Source organism: Eumetopias jubatus, unplaced genomic scaffold (genome assembly GCF_037043125.1).
Source record: "Eumetopias jubatus isolate StellerSeaLion01/CBP00866 unplaced genomic scaffold, mEumJub1_p1.0 scaffold_7, whole genome shotgun sequence".
Taxonomy (NCBI): domain Eukaryota; kingdom Metazoa; phylum Chordata; class Mammalia; order Carnivora; family Otariidae; genus Eumetopias; species Eumetopias jubatus.
In genome coordinates, this window is record NW_028274813.1 from 13,880,223 (window position 1) to 13,907,775 (window position 27,553).

At 41.1% G+C, this 27,553-nt stretch overlaps 1 protein-coding gene across 4 annotated transcripts in view; it reads right to left on the reverse strand.

Moving 5' to 3' along the window:
* Window positions 1–27,553, reverse strand: part of TDP1 (tyrosyl-DNA phosphodiesterase 1) — a 96,408-nt gene that overhangs the window by 25,155 nt on the left and 43,700 nt on the right. For 3 of the 4 annotated variants that reach the window (XR_015768472.1, XM_028100594.2, XM_088024482.1), the window contains one exon: window positions 6,538–6,640. Coding sequence is in view for 2 of the 4 variants with exons in the window: in XM_028100594.2 (XP_027956395.1) it covers window positions 6,538–6,640 (103 nt within the window). In the remaining 2 variants the exon portion in view is untranslated. Of the gene's footprint in view, window positions 1–6,537; window positions 6,641–17,599; window positions 17,742–27,553 lie in introns of those variants that run through there. The other variant, XR_015768473.1, reaches the window with a different exon arrangement.

A 27,553-nucleotide genomic window follows, 5' to 3' on the forward strand; every position in this document is an offset into this window, starting at 1 on the left:
CAAGGCAGTGGCTCCTGTGAATTTCATTAGTTCTTCCAGCCTGAGCCAGTCATGATGAAAGCAAACACTTGTGGTATATATCAATTTTGGCAACAAAAGACAATAAAAGAGTTTAACCAGAACAGAGAAAAGAGACTTTTTGAAGATAAAGTTCTTATGGTTTTGACTGAAGCATTTCTGATTCTAACGACAGAAAAGAGAAGCTGCCATCTTAGGGGCAAACACACTAGGGCTCAGAAGGAGCCGAGGTGCCCCTCGGCCCTAAAGCAAGCGGGAAGCCTGCTTCTCCCTCTCCCACTCCCCCTGCTCGTGTTCCCTCTCTGTGTCTCTCTCTGTCAAATAAATCTTTAAAAGAAAAAATAAGTAAAAATTAAATGCACTTAAAGGGACACACCCAACAAAAATTACATACTTGATAAATTGATAATAGACCTCAAAAGAATAGTCTTTAAGGACCTGTGTAACAATAATAGCTAAGTGCTACATAGACATTAATCCCCAAAGCTCCCGGAAGTGTTCCCAAAGGGAAAGCTATTGACTGCATGGCTCTAACAACAGCAAGTTAGATTCACCTTGACATGGTATGTTTACTGATTCACTCACTTAAAAGCAGAAAAATAAAGTGAACAAATCAATGTTTGGTTACCAGAGACTTTGCTTCCAGACCAAGCCCAGAGGTTTCACATGGCAACTTTATTATGAATGAAACATGGTGACTCCCCATCCACTATTTTCAGGCCATGGAGAATGTCCTTGCATGCAACCACTGGTTCCTGAGTGACAGGCCCTTATTATGGCTGTGGGAAAGCGCAGGAGCTGTGAGGCCTTCTAGGTGACTGCTCAGCAGTGTCTGAGACTCTTCATTCTGGGCACAAAGCTGAGCTGTTTGCAAATGCTAACCTCAAGTCAGGGCTCCAGAACACCAAGGACCAGGACGGCCTAATGGGGAAGGACAAAAGCGGCAACTCCAGTGCTCATCCCTCAGAAATATGGGTGTTTTGGACACGGAGCTCTGCTAAGAAGTACAAAGGTGGGCCGATCTCAAGAAACCGAATTCTGGATGATGTCCAGTTAGAGAAATGATTATAGAACTGGGTATTAAGTAAGTTGATTTGGCAAACTTGTAACCAAAGAAAACATTAAAACGCGTGTCTTACTAGTACTGAAGAGGGAAACACAAGGCCTCATTTATAACAGACCACGTTCTCATTAGTAACCTTTTTGAAATTAACAGATACAGAAATTTTAAGAACATCTACTAAACACACAAGGATTGGCATTGCCAAGTATTGCCAAGAGACTAAGTGTATGCACATGTGCTTTAATTTCAACAAGACAGGTGAGCAATTCTATATTGCAATTGCTTACGAACATATTTGAACACCTACTACACACAACATCCACTGGGCTAAATCCATGTGGTATCCACAGCCATTGTTCTCCACGTTTGCTCTCCTCACAGAAAGGACAGTGTGGACTCTAGGAACTGAAAGGAAGCAACATCAACTAGGAGATGTGCCAAGCCCTAGGAGAAAGCAGCTCACAGTCAAGGAGACAGACAAGTAAATGATAATACAAGGGGTATGTGATGAGCCCACGTTCTAGAAAGCTGTGGGATGCAGACGAGGGGCACCTGGACTGGAGACAGGGGAGGCAGGTGGGCTTAAGGGTGCTGTTCCTGAGACAGATTAAGGCTGATGAATGAGGGCACGATGGTTATTAGGTACCCACTTGACTGGGCCATCAGATACCAGATGACCAGTTAAACGTCACTCACTGTGGGGGTCTCTGAGGGTGTTTCTGGATGAGATTGGCATTCGAGTCGATGGATTGAACAGAGCAAACTGCTTCTGACCCCGCAATGTAGGTGGGCATCATCCAATCTGTTGAGAGTCTGACTAGAACAAAAGAGCCGAGGAAGGGTAAATTCGCTCTCTATTGGCTGGGACATGGGTCTTCTCCCAAACTTGGATCGGGATTGAAAGCATCAACTCTCCTGATCCTCAGAACTTCAGACTCTACAACTGGTGAAACTACACCACCAGCTCTCCTGGGTCTCTTGCTGGCAGAGGCTGGGACTTCCTAGCCCCCCAAAATCATGTGAGCCAATTCCTCACAATAAATCTCTCTGTATGTATCTATATATCCTATTGGTTCTGTTTCTCTGGAGAACACATATGGGCTTGACTCATAATAGGAACCAGTTCTGTATGGCTGAACATGAAGGCCAGGAAAGAGGGAGAAGTGGTCAGGCCGAGGAGTCAGGGCATGAAGAGAAAAGAAGGCCATGCTAAGGAGTCTGGCTTCTATCTTACAAGATTTTGAAGGTGGGTGACATGACCGGACGTGTGGTCTACAAAGACACTCTGGCAGCCGGGTGCAGGCTGCCTTGGGAAGCATGGTGGGAGGATACTATAGCAGAAGTTGATGTGCCCTGGACAGTGGCAGCAGGAATGGCCAGAAGTGACTGATTATCAAGCAGCATTAAGCAGCAAAATTTGGGTGTAAAAGAGTCGCCAGAGATGACTTTGTACACTTTGAGCTAGGACGGTGGGGTGCTAGTAATAGTAATCATTAATCAAATTTTTATAATAGTATGGCTTAAAGTGATGAAGATGATTTTGGTGAGATTTATAAGGCCCTCATCCTCAGGTACCTTTTGAATAATAGAACTTAAATTATACTCATAATTGGAGAATTATCTTATAAGCTTCAAATTATTTGGAAATTGGCCCGATGACATCACTAATCCTGCTTAAAAAACTGATGGCTTTCTACTGTCCATGTGGGACAAAGTACAATTCCAGTGGGTCCTGCTTGCCAGTCTCCTTCAGAACAGGAGTCCAACCTCAGAGCCTATGGCCTACATCCCAGCCCCCTCCCAGGCACATGGAATGGCCTGCTCTTCCTCAAATAGAACATGCACTGTTCTCTCTGGCTGGAAGCCTCATGTCCCTTGATGGGGGGGTTAAGCTCATAACTCATTTTTTAAGACCCAGGTCAAATGTCATCTCCTCATAGAACCCTTCCCCAGGGCCCCCAGGCAGATTACATGCTCCTTTTCTCAGAGTCCTTATATTGTGAACCCCCTACACCACAGTTCTCATCACATACTATAATCTGTTTCCTGAACTTATCCATGAGCTTCATGAGAATGAAGACTCCATCTCGTTTTTCCTATTCCCAGGGCTACTGAACTAGAGGTGTGGGGATCTGGTGGAGCTGAAGAGATTGACTGCGAGGTCATTCCAGGCAGGTCGGAATGTTCAGTGACAAGTCTGGGAGACATTCTGAGGAGGGAGCTGTGGAATTGTGCTGGACGGTCTCTCCTTCACAAGCTAATGGTCTCATTCTGTGTTTGAAATTACCTCAGCAAAATGACAAATCACCTCACGGCAAAGATCTTTCGGTTGCCCTCAGCATCAAAACCGTAAATGTTAAGTCTGTGAAGACCAAGCAAAGCTCTACTGGTTTTCCAGAAGCTTTACATACCAGTAAGTGACACAGTAGCTTAAGGACAAAGTCTCTGTTGCAAAATTTTCTTGACATGGTATTATGCAGACTGATAAAACACACATCAACTCACTTATGGGTGATACCCTCAGGCGTGGCTTCCTAGCTCCCAACAATCTGCCCTTCTCTGGGAAACACACCCACTATTACAGGACAGGGTCAGGGCAGTACAGAGGCGTGAAAAGCAGACATGAACTTGAGCAGTCCTTAAATGCAGAATGGCTGGCAAATGAGGGAACAAGCCACTGCAGAGGTGTCACCAGTGACAGCCACCCAGACAGGTGATAGGCTGCTGAAGGCCCCAGGGCTGGCCCAGCTCCCCCGCTCCCAAGTCTCCACCGTGCCACTGATTCCATGACATGCCTTTCAGCAGCTCTTCAAAAAACTACCCCCTTCTGCGGGCTTACACAAGCTTAAGTTAGTTTCTGTCAAGAGCAATGAAAAGGACCCGAATACCCACTTTCAGCCCTTTGGCTTTTGCTCACTCAGGCCAGTTACTTCTCTCCCAGGTCTTGGCACCTGGGTCGCACCTGGACATCTCTCAACGAAAGTGCCTTTTTAAAATGACTTTCTTGTTCAACGTGACTAGTAGGCTCCTTTGGGAGGGCGAGGTCAAACACTTTAAGATTTATTTGAGGCGGGGGTGGGTGAGGAGGGGCAGAGGGAGAGGAAGAGAGAGAATTCCAAGCAGACACCCTGCCGAACGTGGAGCTCGACACAAGGCTTGATCCCACGACTCTGAGATTATGACCGGAGCCCAAACCAAGAGTCAGATGCTCAACTGACTGAGCCACCCAGGCGCCCCAGGTTAAACACTTCAATGTCTTGTCCACACGCCTCATTTTGGCACCCTTCTCAAATAATTTATGGTTCAGTGAAGGACACAGACAATCCACCCAGAAAAGAGAATGTCTGACAAGATAGTGACAGTTTTGGGTCCTTACTAGTGTTATGGAGGAAGCCTGCTTTAAAGCACTGTTGTAGGATTTGTATCTTAAGAAATGCCAAAGAACTTGGATTGCTCGATAAAATGCTATCTTTTTAGTCACTGTGTTAATTACATGGTCACTGTGCTTGGAGCCTCACTCTTGAATCTATCAGCATAGCATAGGAGGGGAAGAATCCATTTTTAATATTCTTGCCTGACAGTCTTTATAAATAACTGAATCTCTTATCTAGAATGTACTGTAGTGGGGGCTCTTTCTTATTCTAATGGTATAGAAGAGTCTAATTTGGGGATTCTAAATGATTATGCCTATTTTTTTCCCCTCTATTAGCTGCCTCCAATGTACAGTCAGAAATAGAATCAGAAGTGAAAATTAGCTTAGCAGGGTCTAGAGGACCTGAAGCGCAATATACATCTTTCCTATTACCATTTTCATGACAAGGAACTGAGTCAGAAAAGTTAGAAATGTCTAGAATTTTGCAAACATGGACAACAAAAGCCAAACAAGAGGGACATGGAATTTATTCCTTAGGTTACTATTGGGAAATAATGCTGGCCTTAATTCAAAGCTACTGTCACTACAGTTATACCAAATTACTATTATTACCCTAGTGTTATGAGTTTACTATTTCTCTGTGATAAAGCTGAAAGATCACAGGAGGGATCAGTCAGAGATGGTGGCTTGAGGGCTGGAGTCCACTCAGCTGTGGAACCCTAGGGAAGTCACATCCTTGTCTATAGCAAAGGGGGAACCATCTGTCTCCAAGGAAATGGAGGGGAAAGCAATTGTAAGCAGCGTTAGGATCTGCTCTGACTCTGTAAGAAAGAAACAAAAAGTGCTAGAATTTCACGATTATTAACCTTAGGAGAAACTTATTTGACAGTTCTGTAGCAAAACCCTGAGTTGGAGAAGAAAAGGATGGATAAAGATTGATGAAGGGAGGAGAGAGAGAGAGAGGGAGAAAAGGACTTTTCACCAGACTGTGGAGGGGAGGGTTAGTGAGGAAGACCGTCAGGCTGGGGGCAGGGAGGGTGTTCTCTGGCACCTTCCAGACTATGCCTACATGTCACATGGGTCTGGACTGAGGCCTGAGGACAAGTACACAGCACTCCCTTAAATATTTGGTCTAGTCCAAGTGGCTTACAACGGAGCTGCATCATGTGTGTTTATCATACGTTCAACTATAGCAGGTGGCAAAAAAAAAAGATAAAAAAGCATTAACCATCTTATTGTGTGGGCAGTTCTGACTGCATTCCACTGAAATGTGTGAGGGGCAAGACAGGTGGTCTTGGGGTCTATGTGCCCCTCAGAGTGGGAATGTCTCTCTAGGCCAAGAGTGGTTTTAGTGTTTAGAAATCAGAAGGCATGTACAGCCAGTCCCTACGTGAAAAGCAGCCATACTGTCTGGTGCTCAGTTGCAGAAACTGAGAGCCTTTCTAATCTGGAAGACAAGCTGGCTGGGCTAGACACCTCAAGAGATACAGCTTCCACCGTGGTGTGTTTCTAGGGGGCTTACCAGTGAGTCTGATCGCACAGATCCTCTGTGACCTTCTGAACGAACTCCTTCTCAAGCAGATGTTGTGAGCTTCCTTGCCTCCTGACTTATGCTCATACCACTTCCAACATGATGCCCTTTCCTCTCCTCTCCACCTACCCTAAACTCTAAGCAACCTTTCCCCTCGCACTCCCAAATCTTCTAGCTTCCAGAGACCTCCTCCAAAGGAACATCTTGCTCTGGGCTCACGCATCCCTTTGGTGACCTGTCACTACCATTTTGTAATGAATCTTAACAATATTTAAATCCTGTGAAACATGTGGTTAACTTTACCCAATGCAATTATCTTCAATCTGTCATCAGGTATGCTCCCTGAGAGCAGCAATCTCATGGCACCCAGAATAGTGAGTGCTAAATATATTTGTTAGCACAGGCCAGCAGTTGAGAGCACAGGCTCTAGGTTAGAACCCTGGCCCTGCTCCCTCCTGGCCTCGGGCAGGTCATCATGATCAAAGGAAGAGAACATAAAAACCCAACTTGTTTCACGTGTGACCACTCAGGCAGTTTCAAACGTGAACTTACAAATGCTGATGGCAGGAAAAGGACCCCAAGCTCATAGGAACGGATCATCAGCTGGGTGCCGTTCTTCTCTAATGCTCCCCATGCGGCCTTGGACAGATTTGCGCTGCAGGGACAAGGACACAGAGAGGGCTGACTCAGTGAGGCATTTCAGCTCAGGTCAAACTTTCACAGCTGCAAGAGCATCGGTCAAAACCACAGATAGTTGCAATCACATTCATTCAGTTTTTGGCAGAGTTGTGCATTTTTTAGAAACGGAATACTAAATCCTGCTGTGCTATAATCCCCAGGATTTATCTAATTATTAATTTGGGGCAGCTTCACCCTTACCTGCATTTTCCCCGAGGACAGCTATTAAAATAATTATGCTTTTTAGATTTTTTTTTTCTGTCTAAAGTCCTTTCTTTCCATGACTCAGGTGTAGCCTGGAGGTCTGATTTTGTTATACGCCAAAGTAGCATTTAAGAAAAAACTATGTTAATATGATCTTAGGTAGTATCTTAAGCTTCACATTCTTCTGCCTTTGGATTTGGGCCAGGAAGAGCTAAATTCTACTTTCAATCAAAGGAAAACGGAGGAAGGCAGTAGACTGGCATCTGTATCCAGAAAGAAACGGTGTGTTCAGAACCCTGTTTTACATGGGCAGAGTCATGGGTATGCCTAAAAATCACAGGGTGCAGAAGGAAGGAGCCCTGGACCTGACCAAATGGGAGGGACCCAGATGCTATCAGGACCCATATGTGATCTGGACAGGAAACAGACCTAAGCTCTGAGGCATCAGCTCTAGAAACATGCTCTCCTGCATCAAACCAGGCCGAGAACCGTCACCCACCAGTTAATTAACATAAACCCACCATAATGTTTTTTTCCCAATGAGGCTCACCCAAATTGCCTATTTTCAGAATAGGGAATATTCTTAGCTATTCAGACCCTTACAGCCCAACTTCAAGGACAATGGAATTATTTCAAAACTCGTTCACTGGGGCATCAAATATTCTTCTGAAGAAAGTGCTGACCTGGCGTTACAGGAATCACAGAATCAAAGTGAGCAGTAACCAAGAAAGGTGAAAAGCATGATCTCTGTTCAGAGTCCTATGAGAACAGACAAGTACTATGGAAATCAGAGCTTAAAAAGTGCTAAAAACAATTAAGCTAACTTAAAGCATACAGACAGACCTGCCTGCCTTCTTTAATGGACCATACTGAGAACAACAAACTCTACTTTCTTGCTCAAGGGCCACAATCATGAACATCACTATCTGTGATGGATCACAAAGATGGAAAATGCAGGGGAAGTGGGGAAGTTCACAATAAAGTGGTACTATGACTCTAGGAAAACTGTTTTCTTTAGTAAAGGCTTTAAATGACACACTGGACCAAATGGACTTCACAGACATATTCAGAACATTCCATCCCAAAGCAATGGAATACACATTTCTCTCTAGTGCACATGGAACATTCTCCAGAATTGATCACATCCTGTCACAAATCAGGTCTCAACTGGTATCAAAAGACTGGGATCATTCCCTGCATATATTCAGACCACAATGCTTTGAAACTAGAACTCAATCACAGGAGGAAAGTCAGAAAGAACTCAAATACATGGAGGCTAAAGAGCATCCTACTAAAGAATGAATGGGTCAACCAGGAAATTAAAGAAGAATTTAAAAAATTCATGGAAACCAATGAAAATGAAAACACAACTGTTCAAAATCTTTGGGATGCAGCAGAGGAAAGTATATAGTGACACAAGCATTTCTCAAGAAACAAGAAAGGTCTCAAATACACAACCTAACCCTACACCTAAAGGAGCTGGAGAAAGAACAGCAAATAAAGCCTAAACCCAACAGAAGGAGAGAAATAATAAAGATCAGAGCAGAAATCAATGAAATAGAAACCGAAAGAACAGTAGAACAGATCAACGAAACCAGGAGCTGGTTCTTTGAAAGAATTAACAAGATTGATAAACCCCTGGACAGACTTATCAAAAAGAAAAATGATCCAAATCAACAAAATCATGAATGAGAGATCACAACCAACACCAAAGAAATACAAACAACTATAAGAACATGTATGTTCTTATATATGTTCATAATATGAGCAACTTTATGCCAGCAAATTAGATAATCTGGAAGAAATGGATGCATTCCTAGAGATGTATCGACTACCAAAACTGAACCAGGAAGAAATAGAAAACCTGAACAGACCTATAACCACTAAGGAAATTGAAGCAGTCATCAGAAATCTCCCAACAAACAAAAGCCCGGGGCCAGATGGCTTCCCAGGGGAATTCTACCAAACATTTAAAGAAAAATTAATGCCTATTCTTCTGAAGCTGTTTCAAAAACAGAAACGGAAGGAAAACTTCCAAACTCATTTTATGAGGCCAGTATTACCTTGATCCCAAAACCAAAGACCCCATCAAAAGGGAGAATTACAGACCAATATCCCTGATGAACATGGATGCAAAAATTCTCACCAAAATACTAGCCAATAGGATCCAACAGTACATTAAAAGGATTATTTACCACGACCAAGTGGGATTTGTTCCTGGGCTGCAAGGTTGGTTCAACAGCCGCAAATCAATGTGATACATTAATGAAAGAAGGAACAAGAACCATATGATCCTCTCAACAGATGCAGAAAAAGCATTTGACAAAGTACAGCATTCTTTCTTGATTAAAACTCCTCACAGTGTAGGGATAGAGGGTATATACCTCAGTATCATAAAAGCCATCTATGAAAAACCCACAGAGAATATCATAGTCAATGGGGAAAAACTGAGAGCTTTTCCCCTAAGGTCAGGAAGAGGGCAGGGATGTCCACTATCACCACTGCTGTTCAACAAACTACTAGAAGTCCTAGCCTCAGCAATCAGACAACAAAAAGAAATAAAAGGCATCCGAATTGGCAAAGAAGTGAAACTCTGACTTTCTGCAGATGATATGATACTTTATGTGGAAAACCCAAAAGACTCCACCCCAAAACTGCTAGAACTCATACAGGAATTCAGTAAAGTGGCAGGATATAAAATCAATGCACAGAAATCAGTTGCATTTCTATACAGCGCCAAGACAGAAGAAAGAGAAATTAGGGAGTCGATCCCATTTATAATTGCACCCAAAACCATAAGATACCTAGGAATAAATCTAACCAACGAGGCAAAGGATCTGTACTCAGAAAACTATAGAATACTCATGAAAGAAATTGAGGAAGACATAAAGAAATGGAAAAACGTTCCATATTCATGGATTGGAAGAACAAATACTGTGAAAATGTCTATGCTACCTAGAGCAATCTACACATTTAATGCAATCCCTATCAAAATACCATCAAATTTTTTCAAAGAAATGGAACAAAAAATCCTAAAATTTGTATGGAATCAGAAAAGACCCCGAATAGCCAGAGGAATGTTGAAAAAGAAAAGCAAAGCTGGTGGCATCACAATTCCGGACTTCAAGCTCTATTACAAAGCTGTAATCATCAAGGAAGTATGGTACTGGCACAAAAACAGACACATAGATCAATGGAACAGAATAGAGAGCCCAGAAATGGACCGTCAACTTATGGTCAACTAACCTTCAACAAAGCAGGAAAGAATGTCCAATGGAAAAAAGACAGTCTCTTCAACAAATGGTGTTGGGAAAATTGGGACAGCCTCAGGCAGAAGAATGAAACTGGACCATTTCCTTACACCACACACAAAAATAGACTCAAAATGGATGAAAGACCTAAATGTGAGACAGGAATCCATCAAAATCCTTGAGGAGAACACAGGCTGCAACTTCTTCCTAAAACACTGCCAAAGGCAAGGGAAGCAAGGGCAAAAATGAACTATTGGGACTTCATCAAGATAAAAAGCTTTTTTTTTTTTTTTAAATGAGGTTGTGTTTGTTTTTTTTTTAAAGATTTTATTTATTTATTCATGAGAGACAGAGAGAGAGAGAGAAGCAGAGGGAGAAGCAGGCTCTCAAAGAGCAGGGAGCCCGATGCGGGACTCGATCCCAGGACTCTGGGATCATGACCTGAGCCGAAGGCAGATGCTTACCCATCTGAGCCACCCAGGCGCCCAAGATAAAAAGCTTTTGCACAGCAAAGGAAACAGTCAACAAAACCAAAAAACAACTGACAGAATGGGAGAAGATATTTGCAAATGACATATCAGATAAAGGGCTAGTATCCAAAATCTACAAAGAACTTATCCAACTCAACACCCAAAGAACAAATCATCCAATCAAGAAATGGGCAGAAGACATGAACGGACATTTCTGCAAAGAAGACACCTAATGGCCAACAGACACATGAGAAAGTGCTCAACATCACGTGGCATCAGGGAAATCCAAATCCAAACCTCAATGGGATGTACCACCTCACACCAGTCAGAGTGGTCAAAATTAACAAGTCAAGAAACAACAGATGTTGGCTAGGATGAGCAGAAAAGGGAACCCTCCTATACTGTTGGTGGGAATGCAAGCTGGTGCAGCCACTCTGGAAAATAGTATGGAGGTTCCTCAAAAAGTTGAAAATAGAGCTAACCTACGACCCAGCAATTGCACTACTGGGTATTTACCCCAAAGATACAAATGTAGTGATCCAAAGGGTCACATGCACTCCAATGTTTATAACAGCAATGTCCACAATAGCCAAACTATGGAAAGAGCCTAGATGTCCATCAACAGATGAATGGATAAAGAAGATGTGGGGTATATATACAATGGAATATTACGCAGACATCAAAAAAAAAAAAAGAAATCTTGCCATTTGCAACGATGTGGATGGAACTAGAGGGTATTATGCTAAGCGAAATAAGTCAACCAGAGAAAGACAAGTATATGATCTCAATGATAAGAGGAATAGGAGAAACAAGACAGAGGATTATAGGGGAAGGGAGGGGAAAAATGAAAAGACGAAACCGGAGAGGGACACAAAGCATAAGAAACTCAATCTCGGGAAACAAACTAAGGGTTGCTGGAGTGGAGGGGCGTGGGACGGATGGGGTGGCTAGGTACTATGGTGAACACTGTGAATTGTGTAAGACTGATGAATCACAGACCTGTACCCCTGAAACAATACATTATATGTTAATAAAAAAAACAAAAATAAAATTAAAAAACAAAAAAAATAAGTCCAAGAGGATAGCTTGCTTGTAGATCTCTCACTCCTCCGTAAAACATGGTGACCTCCTGGGCAAAGCCACAGGTCTAATGGCACAACCAACCAGTGAGCGTGAGGTGGAAGCAGTCTCTCGTTGAATATTTTCCTCACTTTCTAGGTTACCACCTGATTGCTCGCTTGACTTGTAACATCTAACCATCACAGGCCAGAGGTACTTTCTGGAAGGCCTGTTTTCATTCTTCACTAACTAGTCAACAACTGGAGGGCTTAATCCAAGGTAAAGATCATTGGAGACCACAAAGATACCTGTTCAGGTAGTTTCCTCCAATCCCTTCTTTGTATTTAGCATCTAATAAAGTCCTAAGCATCTGGAACCTTATACTATATCCTGAATAATTATACTGAAAGTTACTTGTAAGCTGTCTAGGTGATAAATCAGTATTCCTTGAAAGAACATCTTTAATGATTTTTTTTTAAATATCTGAACACACTTTGGAACACTGATACCTAGGGCAGGCAGGACAAAGGGATATTTTTCCCAAACTCCAGCCCTGCCTGCAGTGTGTGTGGTGTAGACGGGCACCTACAAGTGTCTAGCAGAAACCCAGTGTCTTGTGAGGTACAGTGACACCACAGGGCTGCTCAGAACAAGCTTTTACTACCAAAACCTCAAAGGAGTTCTAGCTGTGGCCATTGCTGTTACTCAGGGTCACTTCTACCCTGTTCCCTGTCGCCTCCTGCTGGATGGAGCTGCTCTCTCCTCTGCCAGTGCTCGGGTCTATTTTGTTGTTGTTGCTGGGTGTCAAATGATGCTTCATCAATGTGGGTTGGGGTTTTTATTTTCTATTCTTTAGGGGTATGGAAGGATTCTGAAAGTTGGACAGTTCCAGAGGGTAGAATCCTGGATGTCCAAAGTTGTCCAGGCCCCCAGAAACTCTGTCCAAGCTGTTAAGTGAGGTGAATAAAACAGTGGCTTCTTGGGAACAGGTGTGTGGCAGTAAGTTCAACCAGAGAGGCAGAACCACTAGAGTGTGTATGAAACAGAATACATATTAATTTACAGGAATTTAACTTACGTGATTGCAGGAGCTTCTAAGGCAGTCTCTAAGGGCCATCTTTGCCCTGAAGCTGGAGTTTGAAGTCTGCAGGGCTAGCAGAAGCCAGGAAAGATGGATATACAGCTAGAGCCACAAGCTAGAACCATAGGCAACAAGGTGAAGCCACAGGTAGAGACTAAAACCATGTCTGCTTGTGTTGCCTCTGGCATGGGGTCGGGGGGGGGGGGGCGGTGTACACACACCAGGCGTGGCCAGGGGTCGGAGGAGCTAAAGCAGGAAACTAGAGCAGGTGCAGAAGTTGCCGGTCCCGCTGCTGCCTCTTGCCAACAACGTGAGCTGGCTCAAAAGGACGTTTAGGTTACAAAAAGGGCTGCTACTTCACATATGCCCTCCAAATCTCCAACAAGAATCTCCTCTGGGGCCCACCCCAACCAGAAACATACAAGAAAGGGAATTCTGGAAAACGTGGTTCAGCCTATGCACACTGACACATTACAAAGCCACCACAGAGTAGAATATTTTTTCTTGAGCCCCCAGCTAAGTAGACCAATGGTCAGTTATTGAACTAGGCAATTTATAGGCCCCCTAATGACAAAGAGCTCAACTGGTGGTAGGCTACCCTGCCACAGCTTGTAAAGCATGCCTGCTAATTAGAGACCTGAACTCAGTCCAGAATATGGAAATTTTGTCCAAAATTGAAACCTTTAAGAGTAAATTTAAACTGATAATGTGTAACAGAGTTCAAGGAAAGCTCAGGAAAGCATAAGAATGCCACCTTTAAGTAAGGTACATGGAGAAGGCAGATGTTGAGAAAAGATCCCTGACCCCCAACCGGGAGAGATTTCTGTCCTGGCTGCCCCACTATGAGCAACATGATAAGGCACTCTTCTTCCCAGGCATGAGTGGGTTTTGGTCAATGAGGTCATAATCCCTTTCTGGACACCAGTGACCAGAGATATCCACAACCTAACTAGATAGCTGCCCTCCACCTACATATTCCAACCAGAAAGATTAAATCCATGATACTCACTGGGAGGCTCACTGCTGAGGAGTGTTTACCTGAATGTTCAGGGTAACGTGTTGGGGAAACAGCCATGCGAGAAAGATGGGAGGAAGGAAGAGGACCTGTGGGCCCATCTGGCTTCATGCATTTTTAGAAGTTTAAAGTTTGGTAACATCATCTGACACCTCCAACCCTGGCCTGAGCACCTATTTGAGCTGCTCATTGAGTTAACTTTTAAGATTTTTATTTGAGAGAGAGAATGTGTGCATGTACAAGTGTGGGGGAGCAGCAGAGGGAGAGGGAGAAGCAGACTCTCCACTTAGCAGGGAGCCTGATGCGGGGCTCGATCCCAGGACCCTGGGATCATGACCTGAGCCTAAGGCAGATGCTTAACCGACTGAGCCACCCAGGCGCCCCTACTTTTAAGATTTAAAAAAAATTTTTTTATATAAATTTTTACTTGAAGTATAGTTGACATAGTTTTGAGTTTACAATAGTGATTTGACAATTACATCCATTACAAAATGCTCACCACCGTTAAGTACTTGTTTCAAGACTGTTAGAAGGTGTACAAAACCACAAGGATGACTGTTATGGGAACGTGTCCATGAAGAACATTTCTTTCATCATGAGTACTTAATCTAGGCAGCAGCTGCACAATGAGTGCAGACATGGCTAACAGACTGAGCTTTTAGCCACATCTCTTAGAAGACCGGGGGTGGGGTGCACAGATACTTTCACAGACAGATGCAATAAACAGAATGTTGGCAGTAGATGTGAGAGAAGATGTAGACAGAGCAGCTGTGTGGCGAGGAGGGAAAATGATTAACTCTAGCTAATGTTGCTGTCACCCCTTCCTAAAATCCGGCAGGCAGTACGTCTCTCTCCCTCTGCCCCCCCATCCTGCCCCCCCGCCGCCCCATGCAGTTATCTTCCGTTTTGCATTTGCTTCTTTTCTTGTATTGACCTTGGACTCGGTTTCTTTATGCATTGAAAAATAGTTTCACAAGTGATATGGAAAGATACTCCCTGTGAAAGTTTCAAGTTGTACACAGGTATACACAAGGAAATAATCTTTAATTTTGATGGATTTTCCCTCTAAAACATCTTTCCTATTTAGACCATCACCAACAATGTATAAAGACACTCTTCTTGGATCCTTGCGAAGACTGCATGGATAGTATCTATGAAAATTTTTGCTAATCTAATAGGCAAACTAGATCTCATTTAAATTTGAGTTCTCTGATTACTAGTGGTATTCAGTGTTTTTAACCGTATTTATTGGACATCTAGGTTTAATTTTGTGAGTTAACCATCTTAAAATTATATTACTTGTCTTTTTTACTGATAACCAGTATGCAGTTTCCTATTGCTGCTCTAACTGCCATAAATTTAGTGGCTTAAAACAGCACGAATTCATTATCTTATACTTCTGGAGATCAGAAGTCTAAAATGGGACTTGCTGGACTAAAATCAAGGTGTTGGCAGGATTGTATTTCTTCTGGAAGCTCTAGGGAAGAATTCATTTCCTTGCCTTTTCCAGTTTTCAGAGGCCACCTGCATTCCTCATGTCTCCATTGCTCCACCTTCAAAGGCCAACAAGGTCAATGGAGTTCTCTTCCTATCGCCATCACTCTGGACTTCTCCCTCTTCACTTCTAAGTGCCTTTGTGATTACGCTGCGCTCTCTCCGATAATCTCCCACATTATAATTCCATCTGCTACCTTCACGGGCTCTGGAAATTAGGACAACTTTGAGAAGCCATTATTTTATCTCACGGTGCTTTTCATATACTGTAATTATGCAGCAAATGTTCTCCCAGTTTGTTGAAGCTGCTAATGAGAACCTTTATATTTCAGGTCTTTCTTGCTTGCTTTCTTCCTTTTCTGGGGAAAGGAGACAATTTATCCAAGTTGCAATTTTTTCCTTTACCATCTTCTGAGTTTGAGGTCTTGTTTAGAAAGGGCTTCTTTATCCATCTTCAAATGGTGTCTTTTGATGAACTGAATTTCTAAAATATTTTTGAAGTCCAAAAATACATCAATTTTTTATGGTCAAGTGCATTTTTGTGCCATCTACTAAACCTCTGCCTACTTCAGTGTCATGAGAATATTCTTCAGTTTTCACATCATAGTTTTAGATTTCTTACCTAGGACTATCAACCATCTGAGACTAATTTTGTTTATGGCTTGAGACAGACCAAGGTTTGTTTATTCTGCATGGATATCCAACTGCCTTAACCAGCATTTACTGAAAACCTGGTGCCTTTGTCAAAAGTGTTTGATTACATCTATTTCTGGACTCTATTCCATTGATCAGAATATCTATTCTTAAACTATACCATAGTCTTACTCTCATTTTATGCCAAGTCTTCAAATCAGGTACTGTAAATACCTTCTTTCAGACCATCTTGGCTATTTTAGATCTTTTGTATATACACATGTAAATTTTGCTATCAGCTTGCTCTCTAAAGTTGTCTTGTCTATTCTTAATACCTTGCATTTTCAAATTTTAGACTCAGCTTGATTTTTTACAACAAACTCTGGGATTTTGATCAGGATTGTAATGAAATCAAAGAAGCTGGGAGCAACTGATGTCAATATTGAATCTTATAATCCATGAACACATTATATATCTATCTCCATGTATTTCTCTCAGCAGTGTTTTATGTATAGTTTTCAGTGTAGATGTCTTACACAACTTTTGTTAAAATTATTTCTAGCTATTTGGTGCTTTTGATATTAACTTAGAACTTTATTATTTACAATCATGTCACCTGTAGTACAGATAGTTCTACTTCTTCCTTTATGATCTTCATGCCTTCAATTTCTTATTGCACTAGGTATACTACAAAAAAATCTCAGTCTTCAATCTTTTATTTCATAAGGCTTCTCCCCATACCACTATACTGCAATCACTCAAAAGTCACAGAAATCCTCCACATCTTACTTCATCTCTTAGCAGCATATAACTTCCATAACTCACCCAGATCCCTCCTTTAAAAATGAGGTCTTTTCCTTTGATTTCTGTTAAACTTTGGTTTTCTACTTTCAATCTCTCTGGTCACTTCTATCTGATCTCTAAATACTGGAGTGCCAGGAATGTGTCATACCCCATGCAAAGCTATTAACAGACATTGGTTTCAGGCTCTTGAAGAGATTGGCAGAAACAAAATCTGGAGATAGAGAGGTCCACACTCAGACGAAAGAAGATTCTTACAGTTAAAGCCTCAATGAAGAGACACTTTTATAACCCAAAATTTTAAATCAATAGGAAAATAATCCCAATCCATCATGAGAAAAAGTCAACAGAAAATAGGATTAGACTTCGGATAACTGATTAGATGGTAATTTAAAATTAAATGTATTTAAAACGATGTGTGAAATAAAAAGTAAAACAAAAATGCAAATGTGACAACAGCAATTAAAACACAGCACTTACACATACCACACTATGTAATCCCTTTATTATTATTCTGTTAATTCTCATTCTAAACTATTAGATTCTATACCTATAGTATATCTATACTATTATCCTAATTTAATGGATGAGAAAAATCACAGTTAAGTAATTTGCTGGTGGTTTCACAGGTAGTAAGTGGTAAAGCAAGAATTTGAACCCCACAACATGACTCTGCTCTAAGTTCTAAACTACAAAGCCTCAGATTGAAAAATATAGTCACTGAAATTAGAAACTCAACTGATGAATAAAATAACACATTGGTTGCAGCTAAAAAAATTAATAAACTATAAGAGAGATCTTGAAGAAATTACAAAGGAAACAACTCAGGCAGGGCAATGAAACATAAAAGGCTGAAGACTGAAAGGGTCTCAAATGTATTTAGTAAGAGTTATAAAAGGGAGCTAAAAATGGGTAAGTTGAGGGGCACCTGGATGGCTCAGTCGGTTAAGCATCTGCCTTAGGCTCAGGTCATGATCTTGCGGTCCTGGGATCAAGCCGGGAGCTTGCTTCTCCCTCTCCCTCTGCCTGCCATTCCCCACTGCTTGTGCTCATACTTCTCTAAGTAAAATCTTGAAAACAAAACAAAACAAAAATGGATAAATTAATACGCTCAGTGATGAAAGCCAGTTTAGAGAACTGTTTAAAAAGTAGATCTTCAGACTGAAGTACAACAAATGCCACTAAGACTAAATAAAAATAAATCTACATCTATTGATCTGTTGTAGTAAAACTACAGAACACCAAAGATAAAGAAAAATCTTAAAAGCAGGCTGAGACAAAAGATAGATTTCCCATAAAGGAACAGTAATTAGATGGCAATTTCCTAATAGCAACAAATGAATTCAAAGCCAATGAAAAAAATTCTTCAAAGAAATGGGAGAAAATAAGGGCCAACTTAGAATTTTAAATCCAGTTAAAATTATTACTCACAAATGAGGGCAAAAGTAAAGGCAGTTTTACAAAAACAACTCCAATAGCTTATTATCAGTGAAGAGGTCTCAAGGAACTAAAAAAGCATATAGTTTAGGAAAGAAAACTAGATTCACTTGAAAGGACAGGTATGCCAGGAAGAAAAACAAGCAAAGAAATTAGTAAACCTGTGGGTAACTCCACAAGAATGATTCATTTCCAAGGCTTCAATATAATACTGGAGCAATAATCCTGGAGAACATGTAAGAGACAGGACAATCAGAATTGGAGTTCCACATTTTTCTAGCTGTTTAGGAAGAGGAAAACCCCGAATGATTTTAGATCCAAGATTAGAAATGGATTACACTTTTTAAATTAATAGAAGAAAAATAAAGCAAACCTGATGAATCTGACAGAGTGAGAAAAAGGTAAAGAAAGAAAAACATGGAAACAAGAATGGATAAAGTAAAATCATAGAAAATTACAAATATATCGGTATGAACACTGAATGCAAAAGCATTAAAGTTACCTACTAAAGTAGAGATTATCAGATTAGATTTATAAGGTACATGCCTAAAAATGAAGAAACAAACATTAAAAGAGAAGGGACTTTTTAGATTCAACATCAAAAGCACAATCCCTGAAAGAAAAAAATTGATAAGTTGGACTTAACTTCTCTGCAAATAGAACTATTAAGAGATTGAAAATAAAAAGCCATGGACTGGGAGAAAATGTATGCAAAACACACACCTGATAAAAGGACCCATAGCCAAAATAAACAAAGAGCTCTTAAAACAAACGAAGAAAACAGTCACTATTTACAGATGACATGATACTATACATAGAAAACCCTAAAGGCTTCACTAAAAAGGTTTTAGAATAAATGAATTTAGTAAAGTTGCACGCTAAAAAAAAAAAAGATCAATATATAGAAATCTGTTGTGTTTCTAGACACAAATAACTCTGCAGCAAGAGAAATTAAGAGAACGATACCATTTATAATTACATCAAAAAGAGTATAATACTGGGTGCCTGGGTGGCTCAGTCGGTTAGGCATCTGCCTTTGGCTCAGGTCATGATCCCAGGGTCCTGGGATCCAGTCCCGCATCGGGCTCCCTGCTCTGCAGGGAGTCTGCTTCTCCCTCTGCCCCTCCTCCCACTCGTTTTCTCAATCTCTTTCTCTCTCAAATAAATAAATAAAATCTTTAAAAAAAAAAAGTAAAATACCTAGGAATAAGTTTAACCAAGAAGACCAAAGACCCCATAACTCTGAAAACTATAACACACTATAACTTCACCTAATTAAAGTAATTGAAGACAATACAAATAAATGGAAAGATATAGGATACTCATGGATTGGAAGAATATTAACATGTCCATACTACCCAAAGCAATCAATGGATTCAACACAATTCTGACTATGAAGACACCAATGGCATTTTTCAAAGAACTAGAACAAATAATACTAACATTTGCATGGAACTACAAAAGACCTGGAATAGCCAATACCACCTGGAGAACAACAAAGCTGGAGATATCACAATCCTATAATAATCTAAACAGTATGGTACTGGCACAAAAACATAGATAGATGGAACAAAATAAAGAGCCCAGAAGTAAACCCACATTTATATGGCCAATCTATGATAAAGTAGGCAGGAACATACAATGGGAAAAAGATAATCTTTTCAATAAATAGTGCTGGGAAAAACTGTACATGCAAAATGTGAAAGAATGAAACTAGACCACTTTCTTACATCAAATAAACTCAGAATGGATTTAAGACCTAAACTGAGACCTGAAACCATAAAACTCCTAGAAGAAAACATGAGCAGTAATCTCTTGGACATTCACCTTAATATTCTTCTGGATCTATCTCCTCAGGCAAGGAAAACAAAAGCAAAAACACTTGAGACCACAACAAATTAAACTTTTGCACAGTGAAAGAAATCAACAAAAAGGCAACATACTGAAAGAAGATATTTGCAAATGACATATCCGGTAAGAGGTTAATATCCAAAATATATAAAGAACTCCTACAACTCAACACCAAAAAAAAACAAAAACAAAAACACAAAACAAAAAACAAAAACAAACCCCTACAAATAATCTGATTAAAAACGGGAAGATGACCTGGATATTTTTCCAAAGACAATATACAGATGGCCAACAGATTTATGAAAAGATGCTCGGACATTACTAATCATCAGAGAAATGCAAATCAAAATCACAATGAAATATCACCTCACATCTGTCAGAATGGCTAGTATCCAAAAGAAATAATGTTTTAGCAAGGATGTGGAGAAAAGGAAACCCTTGTGCACTGCTGGTGGGACTGTAAACTGGTGTAGCCACTATAGAAGACAGTAGGGAGGTTCCTAAAACAATGAGAAATAGAAATACCGTATGATCCATTAATTCCACTTCTGGTTATTTACCCAATAAAAACACTAATTTGAAAAAAATAAGTGCACCACTATGTTTACTGCCAAGATATGGAAGCAACCTAAGTGTCCATCACTAGATGAATGAGGAAAAGATGGTATATATACACCTTATATTACTCAGCCACAGAAATAAGATCTTGCCATTTACATGGATGGATCTAGAGGGATTATGCCAAGCAAAATAAGTCAGACGGAAAGACAAATACTATATGATTTATTTCACTTATATGTGTAATCTAAGAAACAAACACAAATAGACTCACTAATAGAACTGGTGGGTGCCAGAGGGAAGGGGTGTAGGGGGAGGGGTAAAATAGGTGAGGAAATTAAGAGGAACAAACTTCCAGTTATAAAATAGCTAAGTCACGGGGATGAAAAGTACAGCGTAAGGAATATCGTCAATATTTAATAACTTTGTATGGTGACATTTGGTAACAATACTTACGGTGAGCATCTTGCAATGTATATAACTTGCAACGTATATAACTGCTGAATCACTAAGTCTGTACACCTGAAAATACTGTATTTCAACTAGGCTTCAATAAATAAAATTCAATGCAAAGTCTGGGTGTGATGAGATAAAAACTAAAAACAACTTGATTAAAAAATCGGCAAAGGATCTGAACAGACGCCTCACCAAAAGATATATAGATGGCAAATAAGCTTAAGATGCTCCATGTCATTTGTTATTAGAAAATTGCAACTTAAAACGAGCTACCACTACACTCCTGTTAGAATGGCCAAAAATGGAAAAACAATCAAAAAACCCACAACATCAAATACTGGCATCAAGAACTATCATTCTTTGCTGTTGAGTATGCAAAATGATAGAGCCGTTTTGGAAAACAGTTTGGCAGTTTCTTTCGCAACTAAATATACTCATACTATGCAACCCAGAAATCATGCTCCTTAATTATTACCTAAAGGACATGAAAGCTTATATCCACACAAAACCTGTACATGGGTGTTTATAGTAGCTTTATTCTTCACTGCCAAAACTTGGAAGCCACCAAGATGTCCTTCAGTTGGTGAACAGACAGCAGGCTGTGATGCATACTCAAGACAATGGACTATTATATAACATTAAAAAGACATGAGCTATCAAAGCCACGAAGGAACCTTAAATGCATGTAGCTAAGTGAAAGGAAGCAATCTGAAAAGACGACATGCAGTAGGATTCCACTATACAACATTTTGGAAAAGGCAAAACTATACAGACAGTAAAATGATCAGCAGCTGCCAGGGCATGGGTGCAGGGATGGTAGTAAGGAGGGATGAATAGGTGAAGTACAGAGGATTTTTGGACAGTGAACTACTCTTTATGACAATGTAATGATGGATACATGTCCTTATACTTTTGTTAAACTCCATAGAATATACATGAACCCTAATGTAAACTATGAACTTTAAAGTAGTGGCTCCTCAAGTTTAACAAAGGTCTCACACCAATGCAACATGTTAACAATAGAGGAAAGGGAGATGAAGGGTACTTTCTGCTCCATTTTTTGTTAAACTGCTTAAAAAAGATAGTCTATTAATTTTGAAAAGTAATGAACTATTTATACACATGAAGAGACATGGGACTAAATTATTTGTACTTTTAATTTAATCCCAGTAAAAATACCATTGCTTTATTTCCCCAGAGCAAGACAAGATTATTGAGTTTACATGTAAGAATCAGAGAAAGATAATTACCATATGATCTCACTGATAGATATGTGGAATTTAAGAAACAAGGCAGAGGATCATAGGGGAAGAGACGAAAAAAAATGAAACAAAACCAGAGAGGGAGACAAACCATAAGAGACTCTTAATCTCGGGAAACAATCTGAGGGCTGCTGGGGGGGAGTGGGGGGAGGGAGGGGCTGGGGGCTGGACACTGGAGAGGGTGTGTGCCGTGGTGGGCGCTGTGAAGTGTGTAGACTGATGAACCACAGACCTGTACCCCTCAAACAAATAACACATTCTATGTTAAAAAAGAAAAAAAGAAAAAAAAAAGAATGAATAGCCAGGACAACCTATCAAAAGAGAACAGTGGACGAACACTGGCTCTATCCCACAAAAATGTGCCAAGGTCAGAGCTCAAGTGTCTGCTTCTTACGTCCGCTTTGCCGTCCTGAGTGGTCTTCATCCTCAGTCTCCTTTCCTTCCCTTTCTCCCTCTTCAATTCTCTGTAGTCTGATTTCCACTCACTCAATATTCGCAACTGCCAAATCCAGTGGTCTTTTCCTAGTCCTCATTCTTCTAGATAGATCAGCAGTTCTCGCCTGGGAGTTTTGCCCCTAAGGGGACATGGTGCCAGGTCTGGAGCCATTTCCGTTGTCTCAGATGGTGGCATGCTGCTGGCAGCTCGTGAGTGAAGGCCAGGGATGCTAACCTCCAATAGTGCAGAAGGCAACCCCCATAACGAAAGTCATCTGGCCCAGATGTCAACCATGCCATCGTAGAGAAACGGTTTTAGACTTCTCTGCTGCGTGGATATCATTTTCTCCACATACTATCCATCTCTCCTCCTTGCCTCTCTTCCCTCAACTGTTCAGCTTCTCTCTCATTTGCTGCCCTCCCCGCCATGACCCCTCTAAATTCATGCTCTGCCCTTGGCTCATTCTATTGTCCTCTCTTGGAGACTGTCCCGCTCACCGACAGCAAACATTATGCTGACAAGTATGACTCCCAGACTTCACCAGCTTTGAGCTCTTACCATATTCAACTGACATCTCCAACCATAAACTGGATTTCTCTATTGGAATGTTACATTATTACCCCAAACCCAATACTCTAAAAACAGAACCTATCAGCATGCCTTTCCCCTTTGAAAACCAGCTCTCTCCCACTTTCCCCTCTATCCACAGTCTCATTCAGTCAGACTCAGAAATATGCATTCTGGACTCCTCTGCTCCACAGGAAACCAAGTAGAGCCAGTCACCAAGCTATTTTACCCTCTAACATCCTGTTTCCAATGAGATCTCCCTAGTTCTGCCCCTTTCACCCTAGACTCTGGATCCAAACGGATTGCCCTGTCTCTGGTTTCTCATTTACACCTTCCTCCAGGCTCTCAAAGTATCCATGTGTCCTTTCTACTTAAGCATGAGGTAAATATACAGCCTGGCATTTAGGACCCTCCTCAGTCTGACCAGATTTATGCTTTTCAATCTTATACCCCATTATGCCTTTTCCTGACTCTGCTACTCTTAAGTGAACTGATTTACTGACTGTCTCCACATCTATGCAAACATTTCCTAGTCCATGAGGTCTTCTACCTACGCCCCCCCCCCCTTTGTGGCCATCTGAGCCCTTTCCTCCCCCACAAACCCCATTGCTTTCAAAAAGCTGTCTATGGCTACTGCAGCCCACAGATGTCTCCCAACTGAATCCTGCAGATGTTACATAGGCAAGAAACATTTAATTAATTCAAGAAGAGAGACTAATATACAAAGGCCTAGAAGATACAATTTATCAAGACTATTTTGTTCATTATTGTTATAAATTAAAACTTTAAAATCTGAGTTAAAAGTCTTACTGTTGAAAATTAAGCACAAAAGGCAGAGTAGGGTGGTAAGAGCAGAATCTGAGCTTGCATGCATTTCTATTAGTGCCAACACTGCTGATCTTCAAGTTCTGTACCTGTAAAATATGGTAACGTACTTGCCTTATAAAGGTAATGTGTGGATTGTATCAGATGTGTAAAGTGTCCCTGGCACATAAATGATTAGATGTTAGCTATTACCAACATCAATAACCTTGCTAAATTTCTAGAAAGCAGACTCTGGTCTTCCTCTGTTGTGACTCACTAAAAAAATGGAATTTTCCAGAAGGCAGATCCATCCAGGCCTCCTAATCCTAGGAAATTTCAGTGGTAGATAGGTCTAAAGTTTCTTCAATGGATTGCTTCACTGATTTCATAATTCTAGCACAAGTGCCCAGGGCAGAAATATAGTGAGAAAGATAGTCCTATTGCATTCTGTCAAGGAAATCAAGAGGATTTTGGTCTCCTTGATACAGATATATGTCCTAATTTTTTTTTTTTCTTTTCTTTCTTTCTTTTTTTTTAAGTAGGCTCCATGCCACAGGGCCCAGCACGGGGCTTGAACTCACAACCCTGAGACCAAGACCTGAGCTAAGATCAAGAGTCTGACACCTCATTGAATGAGCCACCCAGGTAGTCCTCCCCAATTTTCAATATAGTGACTAGGAATTTAATAGCATGGTTAAAATTAAACCAATTCTGCAAATGTCCAACAATCTTGTGAAATTAAGTACCAAAGGGGACACAATAGGTCAGTCCCAATAGGTCAGCTGTGTTTTGGGGCTATGTTGTTTTAGATATAAGGCATCACAAGGTAATTCCAGCAGGAAAAGAAAAAAGTGATTATGACCCATGTTTTCCCACAATTAAGAGCAGAGCACTAAAGGAGATCAGCTACTTGGGTGTGGGCTTTTACAAGTCACAATTCTGACAACTCACCAAATAGGTTGAAAAATCTATTTGCAACCTCATTTTGTTCCTTAGCCACAGGCATATTATATCCCCAGGCAAATGCTTTCATATCCACACTGAATTCGGAGGGCTAGCTTTAGTACCATGGCATGATTCAGCCCAGCTGTGAACCTAGTCTTTAAAAGGATCCATCTACCCATGGAGCACCTGGGTGGCTCAGCCGGTTGGGCGTCTCTCACTTTTGGCTCAGGTCATGATCTCAGAGCTGTGAGATCAAGCCCCATATCGGGCTCTGTGCTGGGCATCAAGCCTGCTTAAGATTCTCTCTCTCCTTCTGCGCCTCTCTTTCTCTAAACAAAACAAAACAAAAATTAAAAATAAAAGGATCCATCTATCCTCGATCGCACAGATGGAATTACATGGGCTTTAGAAGCCATCATATCAGTATCCAGAATCCAAAAGGACAAAACATACTGTCAAGCAGGATCAAAAGTTGCTTTGCCAATTTCAGGTCAAAATTGGTATCTGGAACATCCTACCAAAGAATTTCAGTGTGTTTAGTAGTAACCACCACGATAACCAAAAACTGCTTACTATCTCATTTTCTACTGACGTATTCCATTATTCTGGTCCACCTCCTATAGTAGAAAGGCAACACAAAGACTTGAAAAGAGCAACTGACTCGTATGATTTGAGTTTTGGTTTTGGCCAGTTACTACCTTGGGGTTATGTCCTTTGGGTGCCACCTTTTCATCTATAATATGGGTTTGACATCATTTGTTCACTTCCCTGGTTAATAATGAGGAATGAATGAAATAATCTAGGTGAAAGTTCTTAGTATATTGAAAAAACAACATAAAGATAATGTTTGGGAAGTACTAATACTTAAACCTGTAAAATGTGAGATGGGCTCAGGAGATTATCATGGCTTTTCAGTTTTTTAAAAAAGAAAAATCCGGAGAGTCCTTTTTCAAAGGAAACATTTCAAGCAGATAAAAGTATCTCTAGGTGAACCAGGAATTACCTGAATTCCTCTTTCCCCTACCCACTGTGGTAGCAGGCTCTGAAAGGAGTTTCCAGAACCCTTAGGGCTCCAAGGAACATGGCGTGAAAATCCCTGCTTTAGCCCGATATCTGGTTTTACACATGGAGAAACAGCCCAGAGGGCTGACCCAATGGCCTAGAAGCAAGATAGCTTGCAGACAGTGGACTGTTCATAGATGAGTAACACTACAGTCCAACGTACAGCCAGCACTTGTTCAATTTACCTTAGAGACCCTGGAAAGCCATCTGAGTAACAAAGAGTCTTCCCCTGGTCCCCTGACAAAGTGTCCCTGCCTTTATTTGCCTGGGCCCCACAGCGATGCAGCCTGCTGGGAGCTCTTCTCATCCCTTGGGAGCCTCAGAGTGAGCAGCACAAAGTACTGGTGCTGCAGAGCAAATGAATGGTTTCTACTAGGACCTTCTGAGACAGCTTGAGGAGTAGCCTCCTCGGGGTTAGTGACCAGCTCCCCAAGGCCTGATGGTGCCTCTCTCCCCTAGAGAGCTATGCTCACAACCCTATTTCTCCTGCCCTCTCAATCTGTTCTGAGTCTTTCCAATTCTTCTGTAATCGTTTCTCTATGTGAATGCCCCGGTTTTTCTATTCCACTGCACCTTTAGAGTTCCATATTTGGAATTTCGTATCAGTTGCTCAGTAGGTTTTTCTGCCTCCATGCTTTACTTCCTTTAACCCACCCCATAAGCTAATTCCAGAAAGAGTAGGACTTAGAGGAAACAAAAGATCTGGGTTACAGTTCCAGTTCAACCACTTACTAGCCTTGACACTTGTACCTGTTTCTACTTTCTTAAAATAGCTATGACAATACCTGCTCCATTTAGATCTCAGAGCACACGACAACATTATCATGAGAACAGTATGTCAATCATAAAGTCGTGAAGAATAGCCTTTATCAGTAATATTATCACAACACTGTTGGTCATCTCATTGTCTCATCAAAAATATTCAGTGATCCTCGGAAAAGTCTGAAATCCTATACCTGTTGTACAAGCTCCACAAGCCTGGCCCCAACCACTGTCAGGCTTCTTCCCCATCCTTCCCCCACAAGGCTTCATGCCAGCCCAGATGATCTCTCTACCTCCCCCAGCACAACTTGTCTCATGACTCTAAAATAGGATTTCTTCTACCTAAAGTACCCACCCTGACCTATCAAAAAAGTACCACTTTCTGAAGCTTCATTTAGTTACTTAAGGCAGAAGAGCTCTCTTTCCTCTGAAAGACACCCCACATTATTAGTACCACCCTGGATGCATTTAATTGCTACAGTGTAAAAAATTCCCCTGAACACTTGCATGCACACACACACCACCTACCTAACCCTCACCAGATACTGATCAAGCTCTCAATGGATCAGCAGATCTAGCTACCAATATGCCAAGCTGAGGGACATCTGCAGGCCCACAGGCCCAGCAAGGTTAACAGAAAGAGGTACTGAATGTGTATTTGCAAATGGCAAAAAAGAGGAGTAAAAGAGTGAAAGATTTAACCCATTCCTTACCCATCTCCCCTCTGGTAACCATCAGTTTG